Source organism: Podarcis melisellensis, assembly GCF_964234715.1.
Source record: "Podarcis melisellensis genome assembly, chromosome: 8".
In the NCBI taxonomy this organism is placed as follows: Eukaryota; Metazoa; Chordata; class Lepidosauria; order Squamata; family Lacertidae; genus Podarcis; species Podarcis melisellensis.
Genome location: NC_138540.1, coordinates 32,140,993 through 32,155,786, shown reverse-complemented (window position 1 = coordinate 32,155,786; position 14,794 = coordinate 32,140,993). Strand labels below are relative to the sequence as shown.

Below are 14,794 nucleotides of genomic sequence, written 5' to 3'. Positions count from 1 at the left end.
AACCATTGTTTGCGTAGTTTCGATATTGTGGTTGACTACATGGAAGAAGTTATGGTGAATCACTAAGAGAGAGAGAGGAGGAAATGCATAAACCTAAAATCCATTTACAGGGTGTCTGAAATGGAGTCAGTAGCTTGCAACTGAGACAAGATTTGAACCAGCAACCTCCTAGATTGTAGTTTATTATCTTGGCAACAATGCTAGACCAACCAATGAGCTACAACAGCTCTTATCTGAGGACATTAAATTCTTATTTTGATTTATTCTGCTGGAAGTAATGAATAGTTGCCTCATTCTTTTCCAAAAAATCTATTAAGGAACTCTGATTTTAGAAGGGGAAAAATTAAATACAGTAGAACACATCTATGTCAGCTACATTTGTTTTCAGATACACAATTTTTATAGTGTATGGCATAGAATAGGATGATTCTTTCTGCCTCTTCATGTACAAAAATGACAAGTTTACAACAAATTGATGGGATTTTATGAAAGTAATATTGTTTTACATTTTTAAGTGGATTGTGCAAACTTCACTCAGGTTGAGTCTACAATCTACCTTGGAGTATCTGAATATAAGCCAAATCTTCATAGTTTTGCCAAGCCCCATCAGTCCCTCTTTACAAAGAAACCATCTGCACCTGTGCTTTCATGGAACATTGAAGATAAAACATTATCTTCCTGGCAAATGTTCCCAGTAGTTGCTTTCACATGTTAGCTTGTTTGTGGGTACATGAGAAACAAATATTTGTAAAGATGATTTGTGAAACCCTATATTCAGATCGGAAATAAGTATGAGTTACTTTATTAAGTTCCTTCTACATGCAGAGGTTTCACAATCCTCAGAGTAAAATTGGTATATGTTTGCTTCTGATATACAGTCTGTGGTCCATAAAGCTATTTGCATATATGCAAACCCTTCTGCTCCCTAGCTGGGACACTCTGTATTTCCTCTACTGAACATACCTTCTTTTTATTGCTTTGGCTACTGGAGCATTTCTTACCTTATGAAGAAGCATTTTGGGAGTGGAGGTACAAGAACTGCGATGGAAAGTAGGAGATTCAGAGTGCTGAAGAGTCCCTATCCATGTTCAGAAGTGTCACCTGCAGTTCCTAACAGACAATAGTTGAGGGAGCTATTTGAATCTGTAATTTCCCTCTGGGTGAAAATACAGTGGGACATCGGTTTTCAAACGTAATACGTTCTGGAATACCATTCGACTTATGAAAACGGAAGCCTCAATTCAATAGGGAAACTCAAAATGGAAGTTTCGTTGGATGTTCAGGTTCCAAAAAAGGTTCAAAAACCAGAGCATTTACTTCTGCGTTTTTGTCATTCAGGAACTGAAATGTTTGAAAACAGAGCCGTTCGAGAACCGAGGTTTGACTGTAGCAGTTTGGGAGATGGGGAAAATTATTTTTATGGAGGCTGCCGTGCGGGGCGGGGGGGAGTAAAGCCCCTTGCTTACATGTTGTGGTCCCATTCCTGATTGCGTCTTTAGATGCATGCACACATTTTAAGGGGCCAAAGACCTTTCAGCACAACTGATTACCTATTGTTTCTCATATGTTGCATATAGTCTTACCAACTTCCTTCAAAGTTGTATTTATGTTGTTTAGATACAGTAGCTCATTTCCCAGGAGCACATGATATAATATTTTGTACTTGAGAAAGTGCTGCTGTCACCATTATGTGAGACAGGCATTTATTAGATTGGGGTAGTCAATGTGGTGTCCCCCAGATGTTATGGACTACAACTCCCATCATCCCTGACCATTGGCCTTGCTGGCTGGACCTGATGGGGGTTGTTGTCCAAAACATCTGGAGGTTACTACATTGGCAACCCCTGTATTAGATAATGACTCACTGTCCAACAAGTATCGTAACTCCGTCTCCTGTGTTCACATTGTTTTGTAAACTATTCAGAGGCAATGCAGCTTTACACTGTTAACAATTTAAGTATGGTTTTGTGTGTGCATTTAGCTAGATGAATGCCAGAAACGCTCTTCTCTCCTTCCACAAATGTGTCCCACTATCTTGAGAACAACTGGAACAGCTCTTATATATACATTATACCTCCAAGATACAATAAAGGGAATGGTAAAACCCTCTCCTCCCATACCTTGTATTTATGAATAGATTCCTTTGTCACTATGAGGGAGTTTTGAACTCGGGTATTGTCATTACTATTATTATTTATTATTAGTGTTCAAAGCCCAGAATGTGTTTATCATATTTGAATGCTTTAAAATGTTGGTAGTGTAAATAGTGGGATCTAAAACTTTCATGTGTTCTGTGGGGGTTTTTTATTGTTTAAATAGTGACAAGAACCTGGTCTTCTAATGTATTTTGGATTAAATAATATTCCTCTTCCCAGAAGTCTGTAAATTGATGGATGTTATAATATTCACTTTTGTGTATGTGTATATATTATGTTTCTCAAATTGTAATCAAAGTTCACATTGTTTTTTTATATGATTAATCAGATGTTTATTGCACCAGGGTGAAGCTGAAGGTCAGATTACAGTTTAGAGTTGTATTAATGAAGAAAAATGTTTTTATGGGTGATTCTGTTTTAAACAAACAGCAAACATGCACTCCTCTTATAAATTATATTTGCTTTATTCTGCAAAGCATGTAACATTGAAAACAGATGTGTAGATTGTACAAAATACTGGTTTTATCTTGTATCATGTGTCATCTCGTCGTTATGGAGCATGCATTGTATCAAAATATGAGTTGGGGAAGGTGTAATTTATTCTATGGTTATCAGTTTGGATTAGAGCATTGTGATAAAGTGGGCTGCTTAAGAACGAACGTTCGCGCGCCTTTGCGCTGACAAATAAAAATGTATAGTGAGACGCCACCAGATCTGTAAAGCGTCTGCTCTAGTTTCTGAAACATTGAGTTTGCAGCTGTGTGCTTAGCCTTGTTTTTTCATGAGCAGTTATCTGTTTTAATGACAGGTGGTCACTAGCTGCCAAGAAAAAATTCAGCACTGGTAAGTGAAAAATGTTTGCTTGCATGCCTAAAATACCAATAAAATATTCTACGTGTGTCTTTAGAAAAGTGGAATGCGTATAGTCTTTGGAAAATTGACCAAATTCAAATAATGCTATATTTTGGTACATAATTTTGATCTTGTCCTGGCTTATTGAAATGCACCCTCTGCATTTCTGTGATGCTCTAATTCACTATATAATCATACTTTAAATCTGCATGTCTCTTTAAAAAGACACACACTAATTCCCCCTTTCCCCACCCAGAGTAATCATATAGAAAGGCTTAAGTCTATAAATCTACAAAGCACAACTATATATTTTTGTTTCTGTTCCAAGAAAGCTAAAGTGACAGTAAAATGCAGTGTGGTTGGGCACTGAAATGGTCTTGGGAAGTATCCAAAACGTGTGGATAAGAAGAACTTTGAAAAATCAGGTCTGCAATTTATAAAGGGGTCCATTGGCTTCAAGATAGATAATGGCCTTTTCCCATTTTATCCAATTGCAATGAAAATATATTAGTTTAAAGCCTTAGGTAAACGTGAGACTTCAGAGAGATTATTATCCCTTAAAATATTATCCCTGGCCTGTCTTTGTTGCTCATTTAATGTGATGCTTTTTTAGTTAATAGGAACCATCTTGGGTAAATGAAAGTTTCATATGAGTATCTGACAGGAAAAGGTATATTTAATGGTTACCGATTTTGTATGAGTTATAGAGAGATAACACTTGATCTTAACAGATACCAAATTATGCTACATCCATGCTGCGTTTACCAGGATTTTACGGAGGGAACAACAGGAGCCTTCTTGATTATTGTCTGCAGGGTTATTGCAAAATCACAGCAACTGCCCCTTTTAGTGGAGAGATTAAACTTTGGTTATACACCATCAAGCATATAATATTTTAAATTTATTTTAAGAGGCTTTTTCTTCATGCCCGAAAGACCTCTGAGCAAATAATTTATAGTTCGTGTGTGTAATAAAATGTTTGGGTTTTTAAAAATAGTTTAAATGCACATAAGTTGCAAGCCATGGATAAGAAGAATGGGGGGAAGGGGGAATCAAGGCCATCTTTACACCTCATCATATTAAATTGTGACTATTGGTTTGTAGAAAATGGTCTAAAACTATTATGCTTTGCTAATGTTTAAAATTCAGAAACCACATTAATTTCCAATAAGATGGATATTATAGTGGTGTCCACTATAAAATAAAAAGATCTCTGCTTGACACTCTGAAAGAGTCACATCCATTCAGAATTGACAGGGCTGAGCTAGATGGACCAATAGAGTGGTCTTCCATAAGGCAGCTTTCTCTGCTCATTTCTAAAATTGGGTGCTCATCTGAATGTGCATCCCTATGCTGCGCCAACTGGTTATGCATAGCTGCATGAAATGAGTTACATAGGATGAAAGTCTTGCCATGCAGTGCTATCAGGGAGTGGAATTGCCAGTGTAAAGTGACAAGGCAGGGGCATCACCATGGTTGCTTGGGCGAAGGAGATTTAGTTCCTGGTCTCCATCTCTCACTCAAAACAGTAGTGGATCATGGCAACAGTGGATGCAAACAGGCAACCAAAATGCAGAAGAAAGTGGAAGATAGATGAGTTTTGCAAATATTTTGACATACACAGCCAGAAATATTCTCAGGCTAAAATATCACTATAAAATATTTTGAAAAGCACTTTCAAAACAACAATTTAAAAGGTCCCCACATATTCATCTATATGGTAAGGGGGCCTTGCTCACACATGCAGGCATAGCACTGTTACTGTGGCTTTTGTGCAACTTACCACTCCCATCCCTTTCAGGTATTCAGTTCTAAGTTTTGTAATAATGTACTCATAGTTTTACAGATGGAGTGTCACAGATCTGATTTTCTGGGAATGTCTGGTTCTGTGTTGTGTTGGTTAAGGCCTTATCATGATCTGCCTGTTTCTTCCCTCAGACTAGTAACCTAGGTGGTCAGTTTATTTATTTTATTTGTTTAAAATATTTATAAGTAGGGAAGCACGAGTATAGAGTAAGGAATCTATTGACCTGATAGGCACTGTGCCCAGCACCCATCCACAAAGCTATGGCTCAAGGTACGGTAAATGGTTTTAGCTGAATGGGCTAAGCATCATCTTTTCACTGCAGTTGTTGTCTCTTACTGCCTTGCAGACTGTGTTGTGATCATGCCAGGCAAAGAGAACAGTTGCACAAATGAAGACCTTTTATCTCTTCCCTGCACAAACCCCTTTAAAATTCATTTGTAATTCTATTGATTTAAACATCAAACCTCCAAAACAGCCAGATATGCCATCCTTAAGAAATGAGTCCCAAATCACAAACGACAAGTCTCTCTGTCTCTCGAGATATATATACTTCTACTCAGAAGTAAGTCCTATTTTTATGGAGGCTTTTATGGGCTTATGCCCAGGTAAATGTGTATAGGATTGCAGCCCAATAGAACTTGGTCTTACACTATCATATTTAAGATAGCTGTCTTCTAAGAATCGTTTTCCCTGCATGGACAATGTACATTTGTGGTATTGTTCACATTATTTTCACACACCCATTTTACAATAGGGAATTTAGTAATGCCTTGAAAGTATTCACAACAGGGTCCATTTTTGCATTCTCTGAACCATGGCAATTTCTCTCTCTGCTTTTATATTCAAACCCCAGCTGAAAAGTAATTAGCAAACTTGTTCTTAAAGTCTGTTGGGATTGAAAGTAACATGGTTTGAATTCTGCCAACAGGAAGAAGGTGGAGAGTGACTATGAAGCTCTTCAGGAACGACTTGGCACATTGCCTGACAGACTGTCTTATGATATCATGGTAGGTACTATTTAGTTCAGTGGAATTATAGGCAGCCCTTTTTATTATGGCTCACTGCAGATAGCGTTGCACAAACTGCTAACCAGGAGTTGTCCTGTGGTTTGTACACTGCTTTTTTCCTTCTCCTTTTCACACATTTCCTCTTTCCATAGGCAACCCTGGTACAATGCAACCATGGTTAGGGTTTGCAGACAATGGTTTAAGCTAGTGATGTATAATGTTAACACTGGTGCAGACATAGCATTGCACTACACTTAGCTCCAAGAAGGATTCTATTAGCCCATGAAGTGCTTGTGACTATCTAAAGGTTGTTAGATTTGGAACATCATATCTGTGCTAGAGCTATTTGCACTTGCTTTGGATTGGCTCTGGCTGACCACTTCAACCCTTGCAAAGGTGGGGGACCAATTAGGTAAGGCATTGTTCAGTTGGTGAAGAACTGTGACAGGGAATGCCCTCCCTAGTGAGGTGTGTCGATTTCCAGTTTCCCTCCCTATTAACTTTTAGAAGAAATTTGAAAACATTCCTGTCTACACAGACATTTGATGGTTGAAAGTTCTGTCCCTGTTCACCCTGAAATTATTAATTTGGGAGTACGTGATTGCTTTTAGGAGTCTTTAAACTGTTTTTTAGAAGGTTTTAAAGTATTTAAAGAAGTTTTAATGAAATTGTTTTAGTATTGACATGTTTGCTGCCCTGGGCTCCTTTTTTTGGAAGGTGCAGGATCTGTTTAATAAATAAATAAATACAGTAATGAAGGTATTGTAGTTAGCAATGATTGATTATAGGCAGTGTTTAAATGTATGTTTTCCTATTCCTGTCTTGTTTCTTGAAATCTATAATAAATTATAATCTCCAAATTTTTGACAGACGTACTAAGACAAAATCAAACACGTTTGATAGAGCCTGTTTATTTTATTGAAACCTATAATTAAACCTGCAATACACACTAATTTCCTGTGAGGTGGAGAAGCAAGCAAGCAATCGTATTTCCTGAGTTTTAAGTTGTGGGTATTGATTTGTATAAAAAGCTAGTTTTTTGTTTCATGGAAACCAAAGGGATATTTTCTTGTTCCTTCCGTTCCTAGGATATCTCACTTGGACTTTTACTCTTGTTGGGATCTATATGCTTTTGAATTTGGACTAATTGTCAAAGATTTCAAATTCAGTATTTCAGTGTAATCACAGAGTTCAAGATGTTAGTAATGACACATAACATTCTCTGCCTTGAAGATTTTTAACTAAAATGCTAATGGATGGAACATTAGAAGATAATGTCAATTTCATGACTCAGCAATGTGCACACATCACGTGTCCTTAGTTTACTTCCTGGTTTTATGGTGCAACTCATCTGGGAACATAAAAGCAAGCTATATTTAAATAATAATAACAACAATAATAACAATAATGAGCTGTTGTACTTGTGTTGCATTAAAGAAGTTTCCATGGGAAGACTTTTGTTCTCGTTTGCTACAAAATTAGCTGAACCTGAGACCTGCTTGCTTGATAATATAAAATAAACTGAAGTTATTATGGCCCTAAGAGTCCCCACCACCACACACCGATTTCTTGGTCAGTTTCATTATTGTCCTGTAAGATTTAAGAGTGATTGGTAGGACCCAGACCAATCCTTGCTGTTAAAGTCCAATCATCCCCTGACCCCTGACTTGCTCTTGTCATGCACCTTTCAAGAGAGCAGTACATTGGATGTTGGTAGATCTGCATTAAACGGTTTGCTCATATGAATCCATTTAAAAGTTAATTTTATGTCCAGTTTCTGAGAAACCAGTGTCTCTTTTAGGTGCCAGCTTTCTCGCGTGGAAAAGGTTGTTGGCTAAGTAGATGCTCCTATAACTTCAAACATGCCTGGCTATGTTTTACTTCTACTGTTGGAGATATCATGCTTCTGAATGCCAGTTTTTGGGAATCACAATTATGGAGAGTGCTATTGCACTCAGTTCCTGCTTTCGGGCTTCCCATGGGCATCTGGTTGGTCAGAACTAAATGGTCAGTTGGCCTGATCCAGCAGACTCTTAACTATGCTCTTATGTCTGAACATGATTGGCTCCATAGACCTGACTTTGTAAGTTTGAGCAGACTCTACATTTGTGGTGCAGTTGATCTGGACCTTGGTGCCAAATAATGTGAGGGTAGCTAATGATAAAACATGGATAGAAAAATAATTAAGACAGTCATGAAAGCTAGGGATTAATTAACACTGTCATTGATTAATTAAAATCTTACATTATACCATGACTGCCAATTGGTATCCTGAAGCTTTAAGACTGCCAGCAAGCTCTCGTACTAGCCATTGATGAGATATAGGACTGGATGTTTCTTAGTATTGCACAAGGTAGACTTCCTTTCATCTTCTTTACCATTGCTTTGTTCTTCTGACAGGTACCTTTTGGTCCCCTTGCTTTCATGCCAGGAAGACTGGTTCACACTAATGAGATCACAGTTCTTCTTGGAGACAACTGGTTTGCAAAATGTTCAGCAAAGCAGGCCAGCAGTCTAGTGGAGCACAGAAAAAAACGTAAGTATCTTACTAAGATCGAGAAAATCATTAAAATCTCATGTTGAGATGTGGTTCAGAAAAGGTCTAAATGAAAAGTTTAAAAAGGAGTGCTTTATTGTGTTAACATGTAACAAATTAAAATAAAAGAACTTTAGCTTTGCAAATTACTGCATAATCGAACTTCAGGGTGTGCACATCAGAATGAACTTATGATGCAATGCTTCAAATGAAATCATGAAATGGCAGTACTGATTGCATTAACATATAGTACTGTAATACTTCTCAACTGTAAATTACAGTAGGCAGCCTTCAATACAAATATTGGCATAGTCATAGAATCGTAGAATTGGAAGCGACCCCAAGGGTCATCTATTCCAATCCCCTGCATTGCCGGAATCACAGTTAAAGAATCCCTGACAGGTGGCCATCCAAGCCATGCTTAAAAATCTCAAGTGAAGGAGAGTCCACCACCTTTTGAGGTAGTCCATTCCATTGTCAAACAACTTTTACCGCCAGAAAGTTAGTCTTTCTGGTAATTTGAATCCCTTGGTTTGGTTGCTCCCCTCTGGAGCAGCAGAAAGTGAGCTTGCTCCATCTTCTATGTGACAGTGCTTCAGATATTTGAAGATAGCTCTCGTGTCACCTCTCAGTCCTGTCTTCTCCAGGCTAAACATATTCACTGCCACCAACCTTTTCCAGACCCTTTATCACCTTGGTCTCCTTTCTCTGCACAAAATTGACTGGCGTAAAATGAAGTATCATGAAATAGGATTTTTATATGGTCTGTTTTCATTTATTATTTATTATACTGCTTCTGTATCTTATGTATGGTTGTGGGCATTCTAGATTGTTTTAATTTTTGTAGGACATCTTGGTTCTTCTCTTAAAGAAAAGCTGCATTGAAATGTTTGGGGTTTTTTTTAATTCACCCATAAATAAAATTATTCCAGGCAGATAAAAGTTTGATCTCTTCATCCTGAGTTTGATCCTTTGTCTCTCAAAGAATTGTTCATTGTTAACATTCTCTTCTTTTAAGAAGCAGTCTATAGACTATAAGAATTACGAGGCTTTATAATGGTTTTATAACAGTATTAAGGGCACAACCTATACTGAAAGCACACCGGCAAACAGAAAAACAGAATTTGTGAAAGCCCTGCTGTGCTGGCAGAACTTGAGATATACCACTAGCATGAATGATACACAGTCTGAACAGCTGAAACAGGATGGAATTATAGGTAGAACGTGGGTGGTACAAGGATGGAACATTTTCATTGTATCCTATTTATCTTCAATCTTATCGTCAGATGTCCAGAATGCTGCAGCTTAGATGGTCAAGGTGCCTCTTTGCAAGCACATAACATCCCAGTGCAATCAGATCTGCATAGCTGCTGCTTAACTACCTATCCAGCTTTAAGGTTCTGCTACTTCCATATAAAGCCCTAAACAGCCTTGGGCCAGGTTACCTGAAAGACCTGGACTTTCCCTCCATTGCTTGCTAAGGGCACTAATGGAACTTGTTAATTTTGCCATAGGCTGGTGGTTATTGGCTTGTGGTAACACGGAGGAGGACTTTTTCACTGGTCGCACCAATGTTGTGAAATTCTCTCTGTGCTAAAAGGTACCTCAGTATTGGCATTCGGCCAGCTCTTGAAGACATACCTGTTTAGATAAGCATCCACTGATCTGAGCCTCTTTCTTTTATTTCTGTTTCAACTGGTCCTAATTGTTGTGCTGTTCTAATTGGCTTGTTTTATTGTACATTTTAACAGTGGGTGTTTATTTTAATGTTTTGATGGAATTCTTTTATTGTGTTTTTAAATTGAATGTTTCTATTTTTGTAATCGTTTTTATATTTGTAAACTGCTTAGAAGCCTCTGTGGCAATTATAACAGTTTATACCAATAATAACAGTTTATACCAGCCCTGGTGCAAATAGTCTGGCAGGATGAATGGGGGAAAAGCCATCCTGCTTCCTGGCCTCAACATTGCATAGGATATGGTGTAACGGAGCACCCAATGACAGCACATCACCACCAGTATATAAACCCTACAAAGGGAAGTGACTGCACAGATGATAAGGCACACAGCATGGAGCTATGTGTCTCTGACTCCACGTTGTACGCATTTGGAGCTCCAAGAGTCTTTTCTGATTATAGGAAACTATGCAGAAAACATACTTCACAGCAAACAGCTGGTCTCAGAACACAGAGGGAAACTTAAGCACACTGCAAATACTTTTCATCTTAGAACCCCAACATGCCGTTGCAAAATCTGTGTGGGTGTCAGGATGAAGCACACCACACAGCTAAGAAAGGGAGCATGTATTCCCCCCTTTGATATGTTTGAAAATAGCATCTTCTGAACTTTCCCCTCTAACATGCCCCCCTCCCCCAGCAACAGTGGGGAGTTAGTGCCCAAGTGCAGGGGAGTCACTTGGTGACACAGGCAGGTAAGCTCTCTGTTGGCACAGGCCAGGTGATCCAGTCCATACATTGCCACTGTTTGTCAAACAGTTGTTAATACCTTGGCTGTGCAGGCTCACAGCCCTGGTGCATGGAGCTGAACCCAGTGTCCACCACAACCCATGGGGAGGAAGGAAACAGACATCTACACTTGCAGAGCCTCAGGTGATCCTATTTACTTTTCTAACTGACTAAGACCAGCAGCAGTGACCAAAATGCTCCCAGCTCCATGAGATCATTAGCCCACTTGCTCTAGACAGCTTTTGCACCCTTACAAACCCTGTGACACAGAGATGCACAATTGGTTAAAGAGTCCCCAGCATGGGGGAAATACTGTACTTGCTGTACTGCTGTCTATCAAGCCCTTATCCAAGGTACACATCTTGCTGGAGCGACTAGCCAACAATCCAACACATGTTGTCATTTCCTTTTAGGAGATCCTCTGACCCAGATGGTCTCCAGTAAATGCTTTTATATTGCCACATGTGGTGTTGCTTTGTTGCTAGGGAGTGGTAGGTAGGCCCCTGGGATGGAAGTGGAGTGTTTAGACAATACTGGGGAGGGAAGCCTAGTAATAGATTTGGTGACAGTGGCCCCTCTGCTGTCTGATAACTCAGGTTCCCTTGACTGTGAGGGGGCAGACTTCTCAGAGAGCAAGGTCCAGTTTGAGAACTTTGGGGCAGGGAATTTCCTGGTAGTGTAAGAGCCACCTGAGTGACTTATGCTGATGGCAGGTGATGCTGTGGTGAGAGTTGTAAAAGCAATATACATCAATGCTGTGTGTTTCCTGGAGGGTGAGGCATTTACAGGTCTGCTGATTTGATACTGTATTAGTTATAGATGCACCTGAATTCTGTCTTGTTTGAATGTCGTGAATTGTAAGCTTATACAATTGTAAGTGAATGAGCAGGGCAGGATCTGTTTGACCTGCCGCAAGGCTTTCTGGAAGCATCTGTTTTGGCCATTGTGTAAATCAGGATTCTAGGCTACGTGGACAGCAGAGCTCTTTGTATGTTCTTAGCTGCCCACCTCCACTTGCCCATCTCTCAGGTAATGGAACTTGCCATTTATTGTAATGTGTGAAAGTTGGCTCACCTTTGGGTAAAACTTGCTTACATTTCACTAAAAAGAAAACTCCAAATGTCATATAAGCCTGGATAATGATGATGACAATTGAAGGAATTAGTCCACTGCAAATGAAAAGAAACATATTATCAGAAAGCTTTTTAAAAGTGTATGCATTACTGCATGCATACAGTGGTACCTTGGGTTAAGTACTTAATTCGTTCCGGAGGTTCGTTCTTTACCTGAAACCGTTCTTAACCTGAAGACCACTTTAGCTAATGGGGCCTCCCGCTGCTGCCGTGCCGCCAGAGCACTATTTCTGTTCTCATCCTGAAGCAAAGTTCTTAACCTGAGGTACTATTTCTGGGTTAGCAGAGTCTGTAACCTGAAGCGTATGTAACCCGAGGTACCACTGTATATGCCCCCCCACGTGTGTGTGTATGTGTGTATATGGATATGAGAAAGAGAGAAACTGCTTCTAAAGGGACAAATAAATCATCCTTAGTGCATTCAGAAACATGTAAACTCTCCATAATATCCAAAAAGGAATATTTGTTCCTTTGATTTTTGACACAGAGTGGAGCTCTGATATAATGCCTGATCAGAACAGAAGGGTGCTAGCAAATAATCTTTCAAAGCTACAAATCATACTTGCAAATCGTATTTGTTCTCAGTATCTAATTATAATCTATTAGGTAAATACTGCTTTTAATATTCTTCAAATGTATACTGAAGACCCCCAACAAAAGCTTTGTTAAAACCCAGATAAAGTTACTTAGGTGCCAAATCCTCCTACACAATCCCTTAAAAGCAAGAAAATAACAAGTTGCATTAAAGGAAACTTCTTTACTGTGCCTTAACACCCACATGTCAAATTAACAGCTCTTGCTGATGACTTAGTACCTCCACGACGTGTTGCCCTCCACCTCCAACATATTAGGGTAAACAATGCTCTCATTACATTTTTTCCAACTCTCATTGAAGACCACAATTGCATCTCCAGCCAAAAGCTGCATTAGCATGTTTTTACGCTATACATTGTGCCTTGACGATGTGTGTGGTGAGTTCTCTTTTGTGCAGTATAATGGCATGACTGAGGACGGTTTATTCTCAAAATACCAGTTGCATAAGAAAATTATAAAATAGAGAGAAGCTATAAGATATTCACACTAAATATTTCTGATGGAGGAAATTCATACATTTCAAGTTTTTCAACCAACGCGCTGTAATGTCTCTTTAATTCACTTTGCAGATACTGTAGGTCTTCTATATTCAGAAGGAAAGAACCAAGCAAGCAAAACCAGTCCAGTTTTCTTAAACAATTTCTGTATCAGAATTGACGATTGCAGTTATTAACTAATTGAGATCTGATATGGGTGCTATTTATTTATTTATTTAATTAATTAAGGAATTTACACCCTGTTTTTCAAGTTTTCAAGGGACAGGCAATGTCTCATGCCCATGAAAAACCTTAATCGTGATGGACTGATCAAAAGACTTGTGTTTTAATTCCACAGATTAAAAATTATAGGCCGACTATATTTTGGCTATTGATCAAAGTTGAGTAGTATAACAATTTTATGTTTTTGTCTTCTTCTTTTTTACAGTTTTTCTTTACTCTTCCAAGCACTGTGCTCACCTCATCAGGCTGCTGAACTGAATCTGATTCCAAACTAGACAGTGCTCTGGACTCTTTCACAGGGTCTGTATATTAGTAGAATCAGGTTCAGCATGCAAATGAGTTTAAGAGAACCAGTGACTAGCTACTTTCTTACAACAGTTATCAAACAACATTTCCTTCTTAATTAGATATATATGTGTGAAGCCAAATGTTTGTAATACAGATCTCATGCAGTGGGACTGAACATGTTGGGCTGTGCTTTAGGGCCCTGTGAATCAGGCAGGCCATGTGAAGTAGGAACACAGTTGGATTGACTGGGTTGCCATATTAAAATCCATCAGGGTTGTGGATATTTCAGCCCTGTGAAGTGAACTCTGCTGCTTGATGTATACATGAGTTCAATAGAAGCCTAGAGACTGTGACACATTTCTTTCGTCATTGCTTTCATAATTCATTAGTAACCTTAAACAAAAAGGCATCGGTGTCCTGCCAATGCTGCAGTTTTTCTGCTTTGTGAAATTAATTAATTAAACTAATTGATTTTTAAGCATTGTTTCTCATCTGTGAGGCTGAGCTGCTTATTTTCTTTGCTGGATTTCCAAAACATTGCAGAGCCAACAGAATCCACCTGAAAGCCAGGCCACTGTTTCCCAAGATTATCAAAGGTGACAAAATCAGACAGCAATCTTCAGTGCAGTCTTTTAAAAAAGATTTTCTGTAGTTTGAACATCAGTATCAGAAGAGGAAAGCACTTTGAAGACTCGCTCACTGGCTTGCTTTATTTACTGCTAGGATGTGGAACCTGTGGCCTACTAGTTGCTGAACTAAATTCTCACCATCTCTGGCCATTGGCTATGCTGGGTGTGGCTTCTGGGAGTTGTAGTCCATCAACATCTGAAGGGCCACAGGTTCCCCAACTTTGATTTCATAGGTACTTTCTTTTTTATAGATAATAGAGTAATGTAAAACTACAGAAAGGTCCTGTAAATACAGTTACAGATTCTCTTAGCATCACTGTTAGAATTTTGGCATTATCTCCTCCTCCTCGTCAAATGGCAGCTGCTGGGGCTCCCAGCTCAAATGGAGGCCATAGCAGTGTGGGAGCAATTATCTGTTTTTTGAATCTCACTCCACTAGTGGAGCTGCTATTTGTCTCTTGGGAGGTGAGGGTAGCGTATAAGTACTCTGCCATACAGTACCTGTGTTCCCCCCCCTCTGCCCCACCCACCTACATGAGGCAAATAGCAGCTCAAATTGAGCCGTGATTGAGAAAGCCATGTGGGGAAAAGAATTAACCCCATTCCCT

At 39.0% G+C, this 14,794-nt stretch overlaps 1 protein-coding gene across 3 annotated transcripts in view; it reads left to right on the top strand.

The window, feature by feature from the left end:
• The window catches only part of URI1 (URI1 prefoldin like chaperone), a 45,723-nt gene that overhangs the window by 16,267 nt on the left and 14,662 nt on the right, over nt 1-14,794 (top strand). For 2 of the 3 annotated variants that reach the window (XM_081924073.1, XM_081924074.1), the window contains exons 2-4: nt 2,965-2,999; nt 5,744-5,822; nt 8,223-8,358. In XM_081924073.1, coding sequence (XP_081780199.1) covers nt 2,965-2,999; nt 5,744-5,822; nt 8,223-8,358 — 250 coding nt within the window. The remainder of the gene's footprint in view (nt 1-2,964; nt 3,000-5,743; nt 5,823-8,222; nt 8,359-14,794) is intronic. The other variant, XM_081924075.1, reaches the window with a different exon arrangement.